This window comes from Buceros rhinoceros, unplaced genomic scaffold, assembly GCF_000710305.1.
Source record: "Buceros rhinoceros silvestris isolate BGI_N320 unplaced genomic scaffold, ASM71030v1 scaffold2990, whole genome shotgun sequence".
In the NCBI taxonomy this organism is placed as follows: domain Eukaryota; kingdom Metazoa; phylum Chordata; class Aves; order Bucerotiformes; family Bucerotidae; genus Buceros; species Buceros rhinoceros.
Genome location: NW_010390020.1, coordinates 1 through 19953, shown reverse-complemented (window position 1 = coordinate 19953; position 19953 = coordinate 1). Strand labels below are relative to the sequence as shown.

The window sequence follows — 19953 nt, the reverse complement described above, 5'->3', positions numbered from 1 at the left end:
TGCACTATTAACTGCAGCAAGCTAATTTCACTAAACACCACAGAGAGGCAGGATAAAGACCCGTCATCATCTCCTTTCTAAGTCAATGGGTAAACATCCCTGGTTTCAAAAGAACCCAGTCCCGTGCTTTTCTTTCCTGCCTAGTTTTTCTCACACCACCAGGCTTTGAAGACACATGTTAAAAGGAAGCCACAGCCAAAACAAAGTCCATCTAATTATATGGAGAAGTAAACCACTAAAGAATGGTCTGTGAAAGGTGTTAAAGAATCATCCATAATCACTAAAGGAAAAGTCATCTGCGCATTCTCAGTAGAGATCAGGGGAAAAAATCCAGACCTTTGAATACTTACTCTGAGCCAACAGAAATCAGGATATTTAAGGCGCCATCTATCCCAAATATCGCATCTGAAATATGACGACATATCCATATAGTTTTTCTTTAAGATTCACCACACCACCAGGTTATGACGACAAAAATAGACGGCATCGAAGATGGAACAAAAGAGGGTTACCTCAAATGAAGATAGCAGATGAGTGGTTTTGAGTTGTGCCAATCTGAGGCATGAGGTTCAACTCCATGACAGTAAATAGCAGCACAATTAGCAAATGTTACCTCTCATATACTTCTCCCATTAGAATGGGCCTGTCATCTTACATATAAAGAAATGGAAAATGTTCTTTTTTCTTATTGCTCAGTAATGCACATATCAGGAAATACTTTAACAAGAGCGAGCTCTCCAAGACTTCTGAGACAAACGCAGGACTCATTTTTCTTGTGAAAAATGTTTCTTCAATATTTTCACTTAAACGCATGCATGCACAAACTAAAACTATGCAGAAGTGACCCGCTTCTCTAAAAGCTGAAAAGAAAGAAGTCTTAGCTCAATCCTGTATGTTTACACTTTTAATCTTATCCTTAAACATGACTGAATTGAGCATAACCACAATGAAGGTCAGCTTCTATATTGGCATATCAAATTTCAAGCCAACAGCTCTTTTATTTAAAATATGTTAGATAAAAAGGTAATATGCTCTCTGTAAGAGTTCCCTTGAGGTTAGGAGAACCTATAAATTAACTGTTACCATATGTTTGGCTCCTTTTGGCAAAATTCAGTAACAAAACACTGCCAAACCTCTTTTGGCAGGTAATAATATTTGGTAGCTTATAGCACAGCTTGGGAAAAAGGAAACTGGACAGAAAGCTTGGAAATTTATAGAAGAAACTGGACTTCAATCCTTCTGTAGTTAGCTATACGCTGTTGGAAGAAAAATTCCAACAAGGTCAGCTCTGTGGGTCTGATCTATAATAAGCAGCTGTCTTCTCAAAAAGAGCTGTATCAAATGCAAACTCAAACACTCCAGCTACTACAGCAATGCAAATCTTCACCACTTGTTTTTTTAAAACAATGCAAGATATGTATGATTTATTTTGCAAATGAGAAGCTTTGTAACATTAGTATTCCTAAGTGTTAAAGTGCTTGCTTTATTGTGGGTTTATTTCATTACAAATGAGCAAAGTCTGGACTTATTTGCCCATTTGTTCTGAAGTTTCACTTATGTTAAATTCAATTTTTTCTCCACATATCATATATACCTACATAATTGAGACTAGAATACAACAGATAAAAAGCCATCAACACTCACCTCTAATTATAATTCTAGACATAGGATGTGAAATTCTGGGTATTTTAAGGATATCTATTACAGATTTCTTTCTAATTCCAGCTAAACAGGTTGGGGATAACCTAGCTGGTCCTATTCCTTTACTAAGACAAGCAGGACTTGCTCTCTAAGGTCACAGATATAAGAGATCTATGGTTTTGGGGATATAAAAATGTACGTTTCATTTTATTTTTATAGTCATCTACTCTAAACTCATTATTATTCTCATTTCCAATAAAATGGATATATCCTGCTGTTCATGCCATGACGGCTTGCATGTCCGGAAAAACAGACACTTAAAAATTCTGTATTTCTTTAATCAATTGCATCATCCCCTTAAATTCTGATTTTTATGTATAGAAATCACTTGCTATTCAGCTTACAGTTCCACACACGTATCTGGCAAGCATTCTGAAGCAGGTTGACAGGTATAGGCCAGACATTTCACTTCTTAAAGTCATGTTATTGCATGGTTAATCCTATATTTGCATTAATTTGATTACAAGCACTTACAGGTAGAAGCAATCCTAAAGTGCAGCTCTAAAGATTATAATATAAGCTTCTGGAAGGTTTTTCCAGAGGAAAGATATTTTTGCCATTCTACATTTGCTTGCCTCATTGAGCCATTTGGGATTTTATTAATAATCTTCTCATTACTGCATCATCTTCTGATTTATTATTTTTTATTTTAAGCAAGGCAGTTTCTGTGAAGACTTGACACTGAAATCAGAGAATTCATTACCCTGCAAAATATATCCACAGTTCAAAGTATTTAAGAGGGTTAAACAAAATGCAAACATTTAATGCAACATTAAGCATGTAAAATAAAAACTTGATTGCCTAAAAAAAGCATGCTATGCTGTTACCCTGGTGACAGGTTAAAAAAGGATTGTGAGCTGAATGGCTGTATGATATGAAATTAAAATGTTTCACATTGAACAATCCAAAATGAATTGGGAAAGGTTAGAGCAGAGGAGAGAGAAATCAATTCTCCAATGGCAATGGTGAATGGAAGTGAAGTCTGAATAGGATTTGCCAGTGGGGTGCAACAGCTGCCAAATATCCTGCAGCCAAAGAATTACAATAATACTGATGAAGTGTGCAAGAGCTTTTGGAATCATTGCAGGGAACAGAGAAATACTCCTACAATAATGAGGCCATTCTGTGTCCCATCCCACTTTTGCAGTTAAATCAAAGGAAAAGGAAACGGTTGAAAATTGGAATACTTGATAACAAAGATATAAATGAATTATCTATCCCTTCAATCAGTATCTCATAGTTAACTACAGCCTTTGTGAACCAGGAAAGAAGCAAGCATGCTAAACAATGGACAAATCAAGATATACACACGCAAAAGTATGCAGACAATATTGAATGAGAGACTTTTTATTCCCATATATTTTGTTGACAACACACAACAGCATCCAGAATAAACGATACACTACACAAACAAACAACAGGACACAACCAGTGCCTTAAAGAACTTTACAAGGTAAGGTGCTGATGTTTGTGCTTATCTTCTTTATATTAATAATCCTAGGAAAGAAGTATCAGTCAAACTCATGAATGCAGTTACACATGCATTTACTGAGCTTAGAGTCCCCCAAAGTCAAGAAAAACTTTGCCCTTCCAGAAAACCTTCCAACACAACTTCATTTCTGCCCTTCAAAACTCAAAATAAAACATACAGATGGAGAAGAAAAACTATGCTAAAAATATCTGCAAAACAACCAGGGAGCATGCGGCAATTAGCACGCACCTTGTTAGTTCTACGGTTTCATACATACACTTCTTACACACAGACAAATATTAAAGAATGGGTTTAGCAGATGTAAACCTGCATGAGAGGGAAGAATTGTTGGGCTTATAAATGGGATCAAAGTAAAGGAAAGAGAGAGGTGTCTTGCGGTAAAGAGAACATCTTCTAGAAGAAGAGGTCATAAGCAAAGCCTGGATGAGAAAAGGACCAAATTCACAACTAAAAAGGCTCAGGAATACAGCAGCACACCAGAAAATATGTATTCTATGTAAATTCAAATTTCAAGAGAACACCAGCCATAAACAAATTTCAAGAGAACACCATAAAGCTCCTACAGCAGCTGGTGTTTTCCCAGCAGACATAGCGAAAATAAAAAATAAACACAGGGACTGACCCAGGCCCATTTACTTTGCTGAACAGCTTTCCCACCAACAATCACCTCAGCAAGATGCAAGCTGCTGCTCTGGGGATCTTCCCAAGAGATGCTCAGTAAGGTTCAAACTTTTCACAAGAATAATAATGGTTTCATAATGGTTATCAACTCTAAAGATTGAGCAAGTGTGGATTCCTGATTGCCCAAGACACTTTTATAATAATGGTTTCATAATGGTTATCAACTCTAAAGATTGAGCAACTGTGGATTCCTGATTGCCCAAGACACTTTTTACCTACAAATGACACAGGGATAACAGGCTATGACAATTTCTCCAAGACACTGTTCTGTTTCTGAAATACATGTTTATTTCCGCTGGCCAAAAATGCCTGTTTCACATATTTGCACCTCCTTGTTTGTATCTAGCACACATAATCCTCTTTCTGTGATAACCAACTGAACAAAGTAGAAGGGTAAATAATACCAGATTTAAAAGACAACTAGAATATTATCTATGACAGCTGGTTTAACAGTGATTAAGCAAGATTACAAAAAGAAAAATTATGTAATTATTTGAGAGGTCACAAGAACAACATTAAGTAACACCGAAAGAGATGAGAAAGGTTTGTCACAATGAGAAGAGCCCATTATAAACAAAGATATCATAGGGGAAAAAGGAAGAACAGAGTCCTAGTATCTTGCTAGTCTATGAGGAAAGACAAAAAACCCACAGTGGAATAATGGTCTGAAGCTGCATAAACATATGGAGGCCTTTCAAAGGCATAACAGTAAATCATGAAAAGAATGCTTGACTTGTTGACCAGGGGACCAGAACAGCAAGGATAAGACAGCGTTATTTTCATGAGCTAAGGATGACTGCATAACAAAGCAAGGGAATGAAGAAAGCCACAAGTGGGCTGGACTTAGTCATCCTTACCAAATGAAAACAAAGCATTTTATCTTTATATCACACTACAGAGTGTTTGTAGAGTAAGGCAAAGTGTAAATATTTAGCTGTACTTGCAATAACTGTTCATCTTATTAGTACAGTTCTAGGGTGAAAAAAATAAAAATCAGGTAATGCAACTGATAAAATTCAGCAGTGCCTATGACTGTGCTGCAAGCAAGAAATCTCCCCCTTTCCAAGAGGCCAGTTCAGATGACTCCAGTGAATTTTCCTGATATCATCTTCCTTCTCTGTAAAATTAACGTAACATAACCTTATTTTGTGCGGCTCCAGCAGTGCGGGAGAGCCAGAAAGCTCTCCTATTGGGCAGCTGACCATCCTTCCATATGGGGAAGCCCCAGGCTGGCAAAGAGCTGGCTCTGTCCCAGTCTCCAGCAGCGTAATAGGTGTAGTCTATGTGAAAGCAAGCATGCCCAAGAGGTGCAGGGCTCCGCTGCTCTCTGAGCAGTCCCCTCGCTGCCCTAATCATGCAATGGCAAGGCAAACCAGGCATTCAAATGATCATTACTAAGCGTACCTGAGGATTTACATCAACAGATATGTACCAAATCAACCTAGACACAAACCTGCAATAATTCATTAAATAAAAAGTCAAATATAGCCATTTCTGTTTTTGCAGTCGTTATTCATAACATAGTCATTAGTCGTTAGACATAACCAGTCGTTATGTCCACTGCACTGGACCCCCGGATTTTCAGAATTTTAACACATAAAAATTCAGCCCACCTATTTCAGAACTTGACAAAAAACCGCTTGTATTTTATCTGTAATTACTCACTGTACATTTACCTGTCCTGTGAAAGCAATATTTTATGCTTAGAAAGCATCATCCATCTTAGGTCTCAAAATACTTTATACATGTTGATAAATAAATAAATATAAAACCTCAATAAAGCAGTAAAGTATTAAGGCTGTTTTGTCTTTTTATAAACCGACACCCAATCCACAAGGTCCCACAAGAACAGTTAGGAATTTAACTCAAGACTACCTAATCCCAGTCTTCTATATTAAACACCCAAGCAAGAAAAACCTCAGGTTTTTTGCTAGCAGTATAAAACATTTTCCAGTGTGTTACCATCTTTTTGCATGTAGTATCAGGTAATATGGGCATGCAGCCTCACTATTATTTTCCAAGTCATAAATGATGAAAGAGTAAAACCCATAGAAAAATTAGGAAAATACATCTAGCAGCCAACACAAGCAATGCATAGGAAGTGCTGTAGGCAATTGGGTTTAGAAGTATAAACATCACATTAGTAGACCCATGAGATAGGCATGATGTAGCCACACCTGGAGAGTCACTCTCCTATTCCCCTCCCAACCCACTAACGAAAACAAGTCTGAAGCCAAAATGTGAAGATTCAACTGTACAACATCATTTTTGGTCTCAAAGGCTAACTACATCAAGCAGACATAAAATAAGCTGGATTCACTTCAGCCAAAATATGTTTCCACTTGAAACGAGATCAAGTTCTGTCTAGAAGATGTTAAGATTTTACTAGACGCTGTAAATCTGTTCAGCAGCTGTGGGTGGCACCAGTTTCACAATAAATTGGACTATGGAATAAGTAGGAAAAGTCCTAGGTAAAAAAACTGAGAGCTAAACAATGAAGCAATCATCAATCATTCATGGCCTTTTCCTGCAGGAAACATGTGCTGCTATCATCCAGATATCACAGTGAAATATTCACATTAGTATCTGACTCACAAAATACCAAGCATTTTCATTAGCTAATCCTCTTTCAAAAAAAAACAAAACTAAACCACCCCACAACGACGTTTTCCCAAGAAAAGTGGTTAAATAACAATCAGTTAAATCTAAAAAAAACCCAAAACACCACAGAAAATGCGGTAAATATTCCATTGTATAACAAAAGAAAAAGTCTATATTCCTGTAACTCTGAGGATGCACAAGTCTCCAGCAGCATTTCTAGCCAACAGTTGTCAAATCAATCCTAGGAGGAGGCCAAGGGCACATAGGCAGTGCAGACAGTGGAAACTCACCTGTAGGTGCTCCACCCTAAACATAAAGGGATTTATTCTAACCCAGGAAAGGCAAACCGGCCTTTGGTTTGTGGCCTGTATTAACCTCAACACCAACTACTACAACAAAGAATCCCACTAGAGAGGTCACATCTAATTGAAACTTGCTGAAGGAAGTTGGGTGTTTGATCCAAAAAAAGGCAATAGCTGATTATCAGAGTGCGTTTCAGCAAGAACCTTTCAGTTGATGATGCAGTCACCCAGGGGATTGAAAAATACATATTTTCCAGTCATACCCCAGCAAATACCACCGACTGTAAAGAATCCCCATCATGAAGCTGCCACTAGTCTGATCTGCTAAGGCCCACCCTCTACATCCCTCTGCTCATCTCTTCCTCCTTGCTACACATTCCCACTCTTGTAGGTCTTCCAGAATAATTCCACTTGTCATAAGTACTTAACCTGGTTCTGTCAGAATGATCTCAAGTATTATTAAATTGTTTCTAGGCTAATATGGGTCATTTAAGCAGAACCAGAGTAGAAAGCAACTACACACAAAATCATGCCTGTAAACCTGGGGGAGGAGGAGGAAAGAAAGAGACTAAGGGAGGAGCAGGCTGGGAGAAGGATTCCTTAACCTGGCTCAGCCGCAATTCTTCTGTTTAAAGTCTCAGCAGCCCTGCTAGTGAAACGTGGAGCTCCTGTGAAGACTTCCAAGCATGGTTCTTTCTGATTAGAATAACAACCCTAAGCTTGAGGTGAACAAATCATGGGGAAAAAAGGGAACCCAAAATACCCCTGCAGTTGTGAAAAGAATGTATATTATAAATATAGCTGCCAAAAGGGAAAACAGAACTACAGATAAGCATATAACTCAAAGTTCAGCAGAAAACTGTCTGTTCTGCAGCTGCGACAAGTTTAGAAGAAACAACGCATGATTTCAAAATACTACTTTTCAGTGCAATTCCTTACACAAAAAATTTCTCAGTTGCTTTCAGCGCATGCAAAAGAAGAAAATGCTGTCAACATAAATAGTGCCAGAGAGCTGAACTTTAGAAGATCATGGTCAACATGTTAACATACTTTTCCAAACCATTAGGAAAATGTTATGGAGCAACTTTGGAGCATGCAGCCTGTCTAATCTGCTTACATCCTCCAGTGTGGATTTAAAATTCACACAGACTCCAAACGCCCAATTCTGCCACAGTGAACTGCACCCAAGATTACAACCAGCCTTTCTGATTTGTTGTCAGTAGCACAGGTTCCTACTCCGCACTTTCTGTTTACTAATTTTCCAAACAGATTGCAGTCATACCAATAAAGATGTGTTTCCTATAGTCACAATCCTGCTCTCTAAAAGGTACCTGTGACATGGAACACCTTCAAAAGAAGTCAGATGCAGTTTGGGCAAATTAAGGATGTGTCATGAAGGATCCTTCACGGGACTGCAGCAACTTGCGTGCTCCACGGTCCTCAGTCCCCTCTAGAGGGAGTCCACTAGCTGCTCTGAGGAATGGAGAGCACTGTCCAGGACACTGCACAATCCTTTGACCTCATTCTGCCTTTGTTTCTTTGACTTTAGCTCTGAAAGAGATGCATGATTTTGGGTAAAGAGTATCCTTATCGGATTTGGTTTTCTTCGGAAGTTTCTTACCAATAAGCCTTTCTGCATTATATCATTCTTACTTGGCCTCAAACAAGCAGTTTTACTATTGTTAAAACAAGTAGATCTAACAACATATGTGCATTGAAACCATGACCTATTCCTTATTAAGGACCATGCTAAGCCACCAAGTGGAGAAAAATTTAAGGCTTAACTTCTGAAGGATTCATTCCAGATCTGCATATGCCTCAGTAGACAGAAAAGACCATCCTTCAAAAGCTAAGCTGAACATAAATACACCCCATCATGGCAAGGGAAAGTGATTTTTCCTGTACTGAAAAGATTTGTCAGCTTCACTATTTAAATTCCGAAAAAAAAACAGACCTTAATCTAGTTTTACAAACTTCATGTGGACAGACTCTGCTACCTTCTCTACTCATGGTGGAGGAATGTATGTGAGGAAATTAGTCTAGGACTCCAAATGTAAGGTCATATTTTTCAAAGCAGGGGTCTATTTGTTTCCGTAATGCAGCACAAAAAGAGCTGTGTGACCATGCCAGATTGCTCAATGCAATACTTCCTTTACAGAAATGATATCTCAGTTAAAATAGTTGTATATGTCTTTTCTATAAAGATATGCATACACCTAGTAGTGAAAGAAAAGTTGCAATAGAAAGAAAACATTAAAAAACTCTTCCAAAATTGGACTCCCTTTTCAGTAAGAATATTTTACAGGCCAGAGGAAAAAAAAAATCTCACATCAGAGGAAGGAATACAACAGCAGTTTGAGAATCACTGCTTAAATCAACAATTATTGTTCTTACTTTTAGTGAAAAGTAATCTATTACTTCTCTACAGTAGTACCAGACTACTTAATCTCCTATGCTGGCCAGTAAAAACTACAATCAAGGTTCCTCCTCGTTTTTGCTCATTCATCTTTTATTTAGGGAACAGTGGCCTTCAAGGGTCTGTTCTTCTCCTTACGCCATTTGCTATCGAGGATGTAACTTGTGGAGGAAATAAAAAGGTGCTTTACTTTCCCCTATAGGTGCATAAGGCAAGCAATAACCTAGCCCTACATATGCTATATATTACAAAACCTTTATGCTTGCCCTAAGTGTCTTTTTTTTTCTTTCTTTCTTTTTTTTTTTTTAACACCATATGGTACTATTTATCTTTGTGGGTACAAATAAAAATAAAGACTTCTTGAAACCACATTTGATTTATTCCTGACCACTGTAAAATCAGTAATAGAATACACTGTCAAACCACTGGCATGGAATGTGAATAATGTCTATCCTGCATTCTGAGTTCCCTCTCACACAAAACACACACACACAACTTTACATTAAAGAATGTGAGAGAAGAAGAGTCATGCTGAATTCAGGATTCACTGTTTGCAAACACCAACTATCCAAGCAAATTTTGCAAATTCATTTGCTCTGATAGAAAGTCTGAAGGCATTGACAATGACGGGCCAGAGGACAACAAAAGCTAGAAACATCCTAGAGTCAAAAAACCATATTGTTCCAAAAAGCTGATGTAGTTGAGTGAGTATTTTGACATAAGCTACTGCAACAGTTGGACAATTAACAGTACTCCCTAGGTTACCTGCAGCTATTATCCAGAAGTATGAGGGAGTGGGTGATCAAAAGCACCAAGAAACATACTTAAGCAAGGTGCTGACTCTTCCAGCATTTACCAGTCAGACAGTATTTTCAGAACTAGATCCTACACTATTAAAGCAAATTACTCATGAATCCACAATATTTATAGCTTAGTAGCTGAATATTCATATTATCTCAAAGTGCTTAGATCACTTCAAATGGGCACATGGGAAATTTGTGATGCTCAATTTGTGGTTAGTTACTAATGCAGCAACATTTTGCATTAATGAAACTCCTGATGTGTGTTAATTACTGTACGGCTTGTAACACATTTTTGTGCCTATTAGTTCGCTAATACTTGGAATAAAAATAATCATGTATGACTTGTGCAAGTAGGGAAATGTAAGCCACAGCTCATTTGAACTTAGAAAAAACAGACTATATTAAGAAACCATGCAGTTTCTCACCAGTGTCTCCTGTGTATGAGAAGATGCCATTAACAAGATGCATCAGCACATCTGAGTTCCTAGAAATGAACTCACCTTGGAGTGCCTAGAAATTGCTGTGATCTCAGTTGTTCAGCCACATACAAAGATGCTGCTGTTGCCAGTAGTTCTCTTCTTTCAAGATCCGTCAACTTGTGTCCTAGTTTTCAGAAAGCAGTTAAAAAAAAAAATTAGATATCACAGACTAACACAGGCACAAGAAGTAACAACTACCAGCGAAGAAACTGCTCAGTCCTTTTACTTGAAGTCTACATTTTTTCCTCTAAATTAAGATGAGGCTCAGCATAGCAGTTTCAGAGTTTAAACTGCATGTTTTCATACAGATCAGCCCTACTGCTAACACTGGTATCTCTGTTAAAAACAATTTGACAACTGAAAGAAAAAAAAACCTGAATAATGCTGCAGCATCTTGTTTTCGTTATTGAAATGTCACTGGTTGACATATTATGCCTCATGCTGGTAAGGAATCCATCTGTACGTTAGAACCTACTCAAAATATATAGCATTCTTGCTCAGTACTTTACCTTGCAAAGGCTATAGATCTTCCAAGTAAAAGGGATAATGCTATAGTACAACCCCAGAAATAAATGGGGATAAAACTACATCATCAGCCCTGAGTCATTTAATGCCATTTTTGCTAACCATTAGATTGTGACTAATGGAGTCAAAGTCATGTTTGGCACTTCATAAGCAGAAAATGGCTCACAGCAACCTACGATATGAAGGCAAGCCAGCTAATAAAGGTATGGACAAAAAGGTGCAAACCAGAGTGATCAGAAGCAGGTTTTCTCCAAACCTGGTCTTGTTCCAGAACATGAAGGTTAATTAGAAATTCAATTGTCCACTCAGCAGGCATAAAGACAGAGCACAGTACAGAACTTTGCCCTCTCCATATTCAGGTTAGAAACCAAAACACAGATTTGGTATGAAAAGCTGGTGAATAGGTAGCCAATACTGGTGTCACCAGAGAACAGTCAAAACTGATGTGAGAGAAAGGAAAAGGACAAGTCCTTAGTCCATAAGGTAGTGACAGGAAGTCAAAGCTGACATAGAAGGGGACAAGAAGCGTAAAGCTGAATTGTCACAGAGAAAAAGAGGCAAACTTTATCCTCAGAAGAGGAATTTTACACAGCTGAAAGCAAAAGCATTTCAATAGCCAGAGGGGAGGATAACACAGTAAATACAATTAAAAAAAAAAGATAGAGGTTAAGACTGAAATAATTACCTGAACTCAGTTACAAAACAGCTGTCACAAAGTGCTTTATGTGTATGTATCACAGCAAACGCTATCATCCACGGCAAGTACAGATTTCACACGCAGGGATGGGGGAAGAGAAGGATAAGGGGTTCAGAAGGTTGTATCTCCCTGAACTAATCTGCCCAGGTGGACACGTTTGCTTGCAGTCCTGCAGCAGAAACAAAATTGCACAGCTCCCTTCCACATCTCCATTCTCCCATCACCTCACCACTACTGCATGTAATGTTGATTCACATCCCCCGGTACTGGTCACTAGCAAGTGACAACTTCTATCAGTAGCATATAATAAGACTTAATACAATCCTCAAGAAAATCCAGAGTGGAGCTTCTGAAAAGGACTGGAGCAGGCTTCACAGTAACAAGTGCACAATTTCTAAACAGGACAACTTCTGCACAGAATCCATTATTCCACCAGGCAGATTAAATACAGGTAAAGAGGCTGCTTAGAGTCCACCTCAGCAATGCAATCACGCCATGGTGATCAAACACATTCATTACAGTTCCAGCTAGCAGTACTAAGGAGCTGTCACAGGAAAAAAAAAAGTTGATTTAAAAATAACAAAAGCCAGCAAATCTGCATCAATCTATTTTTAATTTTAGTCCATATTAACATATTCTGGCTAAAGATTACTGCAACTTCCTTTACTCGGTGTTTATTTATCTGCCTCCATACAGAATCTGCCTTCACTTTAACAAACGCATGCAAAAGTACAAATGCTGAAAGGTTGAGAAACTGGCTTGAGAAACAAATTTGATCTTTCCTTTGCCTGTTACTAAAAAAAGTGATTGCAAAGCAGAAGTCAAAAGACACTGAACTTCTGCACTATTTGTGTATATATATACACACACGTAAGTGTATATAATATGCCTTATATAATCATACAATGCAACAACATCAACTATCCAGCTCTGACATGTGCAAATTTTTTAATTGCTTACACGTAGCGAAGCAGCTCTGAGATATTTTTTCCAAAATGTTTTATCTAAAAACTGCTGTTTTGTTTACATGTCTCAGCTAAAGATTTATCAGGAATATATCCTAAAACCTCTGCGTTTCAGTCACCCTTCCTAACACCCATGACAAAGCCGTGTGACCAAAACTGCGTGTTTCCACCTGCTCCAACACACAGTGGTAGTGTAGTACAAATTCATATAAAGGAACAAGGTAAAACTAGAAAGATCCCAATTTGAAGGTTTTATTGCATGACCTTCATCTTGGATTAAATCAATAACCGCTTTTGCACTTGCTGTGCTGCAAAAACTATTTTCTCCCTCTATTTTCAATAAAAATCAAACTCCAAACAGTGAACAAAGGTCAATAATTTGAAACAGGTTAACAACCAAGAGAGTTACATTCACCGCTTCATTATCACAAACATGAAAAAAATATTTATCTAATATTTCTCTATTTGTCACTATTTGCATTAGTTGTGGCACAGATATATCAAGGAGAAAACCAGTGGTGACTGTGGTATCCAGAGTGGGATTTCTGTGAGATAATATAAACTGCTAACAAGAACATACCAAAATTAGACTTCACTCTTTGGCAGTAAAGATACAATCCTACCACAGACTGTCGTTAGCATAACTTCAGAGGCATACCTCAGAAGGCTGATTAAAGGCTGCTTCCTAAGGATGGCAACAAGCCTTACTACCCAAGACAGACTGCTCTTGGTACTGCCTTAGTTCTCTGAACCCCAGCCCCATTTCCCTGCCTTCTGCTCTTGCTCGGCTGCTATGCTCAGCAGAATTTTAAGCAGTTTTGAAGTTAACCTTTCAATTACATTACTATATTTGGAAATACAGGGCCATTCCACACAGTGATACCTTTGTTTCACTTCAAGTATTATTTTACTTTAAAAACTGCCTCTCAGAATCTCAGTTGGGTGTCTCAAGGTGTAACTTCATCAATAAAGATATAACACCATCAATAAAGATATAGCAACGCAGCCTTTCATGTTCACCATGCAGAAGTTCAATCTGATCAGTAACAAAGCTACTTCTGCGGCATTTGTCCAGGTGCTCCCTTGATGAGGAGTGAAATGAGTAACTAGCAAAGGTTCCAGAGCTTTCAATGTGGGAAGTTCCACCATGGCTCTTTCCAGTAATTATCACTGCAGACTCCTGGACTACATGGACATTTCATCTCCACCATAAAATGTAAACCAGCTCCCAAATCTCTCTGCTCAACTTGGGATATACTTCTGCATTATCACTGTCTTCACTGAGCTGAATTACATAAGGTGAATGTAAAAGAGGATTAATTAAAATTAAGTCACAACTAAAGGAGCAGAAGCACTGTTCATATTATTTAAAACTAGACTGCACGCATCTATTACTTCTAAATGACAGAACCATAGTAGGAAGGAAGACAAGAAAAAAGTACTTCTCTCTCATTTCACTGATGTTATGATTGCTTAAATCAATATTATCCCAGCATCCCTCAAGCTGAGTCAAAAGGTTCATGCAATTACTTTACATAACCAACTTCAAATTAAATTACATAAAAGGTCATTTTTGCCTTAACAGTCTCATTTGCATTTTGTCCTAGAAATGTGTTTCCTACTATCAATTACAGGGAAATCCGTTACTTAATATGTGAAAAATGACTGTTTCCTGATTGGGAAGAATAAAAATTAAAAGCAAAATGGGTAAAATAGGAAGTGCAATACAAGTGCAAAACAGAATTCAGATCCATACCCACGCAGGCAACGTTTACAGGATTCCTAGGCTCCATTTTGGCTCAAGTTTTTCCCCAATGGATTTTGAAGTTGACCATTACAGATGGCATGTATAACAAAAGCAGGCTGAGGCAGAAAACCAAGTTGGATGTTACTAAAGTGTTTAATTTCTTCTGAAGTCCAGCAGAGCTTTGCTCCACCCAGATGGTCACAGTAAAAGACAGACAATATTGTCCGAGTATGCAATCTCCAACTATTCAGAATAGTGAAGTATGTCTCTCAGAGAGCTTGTGATCAGCTTATAACATGGATGCATATAGTATACAGAAAGGAAACCCCTTACTATTTTGAATTGTAAGAGGATTAGTGACAGACCAATAAATGTTTTTTGGCTTCATCTGCCAGAAAGAAGTTATTCAAGCAAGCTGTTAAGTCAATTTTTATAATCCAGTAGCTTCATAAAATGAAGACAAAGATTAGATTCCAGTGCAGAGAAGATGAATGGAATTAACAGCAACCATCCTCTCTAACAGTAACACATCCAGGAGAAGCTGCATTCCCCCCTCCAACTTCTAACAGATGTCTCCAGACCTAAAAGTCATATCTACAGTCCCAATTCACCTAAGAAGTGCTTTTGTTCCTAACAGAATCATGGAATGACTGAGGGGGGACCTTGGAAGGTCTTTAATTTATCCAGTGTGCCCCCTTCCCAACAAGCAAGCTCAACATCAAAATCAGACCAGGTTGCTCAGAGGTTTGTGTAGTCAGGACACTGTCTCTGCCACTGTGCAACTCACTGAAGAATCTGGCTTTATCTTCTTGGGCACACCCTCAGAGATATAAGTCTGCCATTAGGTCCACCCTTAGCTTTCCTGTTTCCAGGCTAAACATGCCTGCTTCTCCCAGCCTCTTCTCACAGGTCTTCTGTTCTAACCCCACCACACCCCGGTGGCCCTTTGCTAGACTTACTCATGTTAAATGACATCTTTCTTATGCGCATGAGGGTGTTAAAACTAGACACAGTATTCCAGAGGTGGTTTAATAAGTGTTGACTAAAGTGGAGTAATAATTTCCTCCAGCTCATATAATTATGACAAACACAACAGTATCTAAAAGCCTTCACCTCTGGAGTCAATACACAACTGTAGGAGAAAAGAGGCACTTCCTCTTCATTCTGTATTAGGAATCAGTTAACCTAAAAGATCATCCATCAGAACTTCTGCTCTCCCACTCCATCAAAGTGAGGTAAACGTGCTAGACGAGGGGAAGAATTCTTTTTTCTTTTCTCTGTGTTTTGGTATGACTTCTGCAATAATCCCTTGGAAAATGCCCTGTTTCTCATTTGTGCAGAATGTCTTTCCCAAGGAGACTGACCAAGCATTTGAAATGTCATTTAATAACCAGGAAGAGTGGACCATTAAAATAGTATCTCAATACTAAAACAGTTATCCAGGAAAAGATTAACAATGAAACAGAATGAACCACAAAAAAGGATCCAATGAGTATGCTATGAACCTAAGGACCCTTGAGTTTAATTTGTTCTTTGTCAAAGACTCCTCCTGGATCTTTGTGGGAATGGATATACTTTCCGTGCCTATAAAATAGGGATAGTAGATAGTACATTCCTTTCTCACCAGGCAGGTTAGGAAGTAAAGCAGCATCTTGGGCTGCTTGGAAGGTGTAGAAGGACAGCTTGTCTGGTAATACTCTATCTAGTAGTGTGGGCTACTCCTACATACTTGGCAAACATTTTTATTCCAGAAGCAAAATGCTTGGAGGCCGCTCACAAACGCACACAAGACAGATGTATTTGTTTCACCTGATCTAATCAGTTTTGCTGCACCCACCTTCAGATTCACACTCCTCCCAAAACATGCATGTGTGCTCAGAGCAATAACCCACTCCAGCTGACCCACTGGCAGCCGACATTCTAACTGTCCACCCCTCACACAGACAACAAAAGGGTATGACAGCAGCTGTTTTCCCATACCCTGAGCAAGGTTAGTTTCAGCACAGCAATATTTTAAAATAACTTGCAATAAACAAACTGGGTTTGTTAATGAATGCTTATTTAAATAAGGGAAGAAAGAGTTAAACTCTCATCATGAAAATTACTAAACATTCCTACTCTAGATGTAATTTAAAGTGGGCATCACAGGTTAATGGAAAAGCTGCCAGGATATTTCTAATAATTAATTTTTTCTTAACTTATAGTAAAAGCCTTCTAATAAAGGCCTTATAATGAAACCTTTGAAAACGAGACTGGAAAACAAAGCATCTCTTATTTTACTCCTAAGCAAGACTTTAAGTTAATACTTCTGTTTGAAGAAAAACCCACGTAAGTGGACCAGTGTTTCATACAGTCCCCAGACAGAGCACAACTGACATTCATCACCTACCATCAGTGAAGACCAGTGGCAGCTGTGCAGTTCACAAAAGCAGCACACTGGATTGTGCTCAAGCATGAATGCGGCACTCATCTTCATTGAAATAGTTATTTCTTAAGTTCTCCAAACTTAAAATACTTCTGGTATAAATTCCCACTGTTAACAACAGCACATATTTCTAGGTATTTTCAAATCCCCTTTGGCTACACATTACTCTAATTTTTCAGATTATCCCAGATCTTTTTTTTTTACAGCTACATGTCTCTCAAACAATATTAAAATACATGAAGCTACTTGATTTTCAAACCCTCCTACCAAAGTTTATCCTGGCTATTTATATTAAAACGTTAGCTAAACTGAGCAGAGGACTTAAATTGCAGAAGTTAATTTGCCTTTGTTTCTCTTACTGAACTTCTACCCATCATCTGCCCACCACCCTTGCTCAACTCAGTGATTTTTTTTTTTAAGACAGATGGGCCTGATCCAAAGCAAACTACATCATTAAAAGAGGTCTCAATTACTTCAGTGAGCTTTGAATCAGCACTCTTGACTTGAAACACCAATGCTTTGTAATAATGATATCTGCAATTTTTTATCATTAAGAAGGCTAACGTATACTTGTATTTGACACATGGAAGGAGAGCAAGACTTTTCACACAGCAGGAACAAAGTCTCTTCATTTCATGTGTGCCATTATGAACTGTCACACTATCTCTTCTTGTGTCTTCTGGTGTGCAAAGCCAAAGCTTATGTTTAAGACTGTTAATACAATATTACTGTTTATCTCAGACTGCAACAGTTGCATCAGTGTATACGTGCACACAAATACATACATATACAGTTCAAGTCAGATGACCTCAAGAAAAATTTCTTGTCAATCTGTTTGTAGACCAACAAGTAATTAACTGATTATATAGGTTAACACTGCAATACAACACAGTAAAACAAGAATAAAAACCCAAAAGACAAGAGTGCTTTTCCATAGTCAAAAATACAGAGCAAGAGGTCAGCAAAACCTGTTCCAGCTTCATACAAGTGACCAAGGGCCCCAACAGACACATTACCACAAATAAGGGTAAAATGGTTTACATTTTTATTGTTCCCAGCTGTGCGTGAGGTGAGACCTCCTTTTCATGACATGGTACAAACCTCCCCAACATCTTGCATTCTCTCCTTTCTCCATTCTCTTCTTTGCATTCCTAGCATAGCACTCACTCTGCACATCTGCTGAAGTCCACAAGATTACTTCACGAGCTAAGTCAACCCAAAGACTCTCAAAAAACCCCAACAAAAGCAACATCAATGAAAAAAAAATAGTGGTTTAGGGAACTGAATTCACTGAGAAAAAGGACTGAAAAGTCCCAGAACCATCAAAGAGACAGGATATAGGATTCTGTAGGAAAGTGTCGAGAAAGGGAGACGCACCAGCTAATCAGCCACACCAAGCCTTCGGAGCAGATCAGAGTACCCTCAAGTCTAGACTGGATGAAAGCCAGCTGAGCTACCTGAAGATTAGTTGGTAAGTACACCTTAGCAAAGACAACAAAGGAACGTTTGAGCTTCCACATTCACAAGCCTACTGCCATCCAAGGTGACTGTCTCCTATCACTTTGGTTACAGTCAGGAGACAATAACAAGCTGGATGTATTAATCCCACACGTAGGACTGTATCACAGAGAGTTGACAATTACATCATGATATAAAGTAGTTCTGTGAATGAGTATCTTTTGCATCACACAATGAGCCCTGAGGTAGGAGAAATCTGTTCTGCTCCTTAATGAGACTAGAATTTGGCAAGGTGCCAGACACATCCAAGTCTGCCAATGTGGCAGTGTCATCTCTGAAGTGGAATGAGGATTCTGCCACATTGGATTAATGATGAACAGGGGGAAAGGAATCTCCATGGGATTCATAAAGGACACACAAATAATGAGCTATAAAAGTTCTCTATTTTTTAATAAGGAAGAAGTTCTGCTTGATGCATATTAGCTGAGGTGTGAGGTCTGTAGAAAAGGAAGAGGTTCTGACCACACAGTTCAAGAAAGTATCTACAGAAGACTGGCTGAGAGAGAATCAACCTTTTAAAATTTGATCCTTGTGAAAGGAAATCAATCTATTTGTTTACTTAGATTCCTCTACCACCTAAGTTGTTTGGGATGTTGTAAAGAAACATTTGCATTTGAGTTTATGCTACCCTAGTGTATGAGTTAATCATTTCTAGGTGATGCCCATTACTGTGTGTAATGAGTATTAAGACCAGGTTACTGAAATACTCCGATGAAATGCTGGATCTTCCAGACAATGCTGTGCCAAAGGGTGCTGAGAAAGGGTGCCAAAAGGCAATTCTAAAGATGCTGCATGAACTCACTAGAGAAGCAACAGTATTGAGTAAAGAGAAATCTTGTCTTCAGTTAACAATAGGAGCACTGTCTGTAATGAAGCACAATAACATGGTAGAATTGAAATGATGATGATCATTTTATGTATTTCATATAATGTAAATATTTTTTCTTGACTTTGGATGTACTTAATTTACTATTTTGTCACTACAAGTATGTATCTTGCCTTTTCAAAAGAAAAGAAAGTCACTTCATCATATTATGCATTATATAAAAACTCTAATCATGTGAATATGCAGATACATTTGAAGAAAAAAGGGTAAAGACTGTTTGGGGACATGACAGTCTATAAATATAAAGGAATAATAATCAAAAACACCACCTCACAAGAAAAAAAAGAAAGATTCCCAAAAATAGAACAAACCTTTAAAACCATCAGGGTACACTTCAGGAAGGAATTTAGTGCTGATGTCTCCTTGAACAAAGCGCGGATGGATGATCACTTCTCGCAGTAAAGAAATATTGTGAGCCACACCTGAAGACAAAAAAAAATCAATACAAAATCAGGTAAACATATTAATCATAAATTACAATAGGAAACTGTAAAAATAAGAGCTCTCATCTTTGTAGATTAAATACTTGTTCACAACTTAAGACACCAGAGAACTGTGTAATCAATGCAGATATATAAGTTTTGTTCTGCTCCTGCCTCAAGATATCCTCCTTAAACACTCAGTTTAAGAATTAAACCTTCCAAATCTTCACCTCTCCAAGCCCAATTCAAACACCTAGTTAAGTCACTGTCCCGGTTTGGGCTAAACTTCCTGG

The 19953-nt window shown here is 38.1% G+C and overlaps 1 protein-coding gene across 1 annotated transcript in view; it reads right to left on the bottom strand.

Moving 5' to 3' along the window:
* The window catches only part of LOC104493435 (propionyl-CoA carboxylase alpha chain, mitochondrial-like), a gene marked incomplete at its 5' end in the record, with an annotated part of 139823 nt that extends 120163 nt beyond the window's left edge, over window positions 1–19660 (bottom strand). Inside the window, 2 exon segments of the mRNA XM_010136112.1 lie at window positions 10497–10599; window positions 19550–19660. Of these exon segments, the coding sequence (XP_010134414.1) occupies window positions 10497–10599; window positions 19550–19660 (214 nt within the window).
* Window positions 19661–19953: the final 293 nt, after the last annotated feature.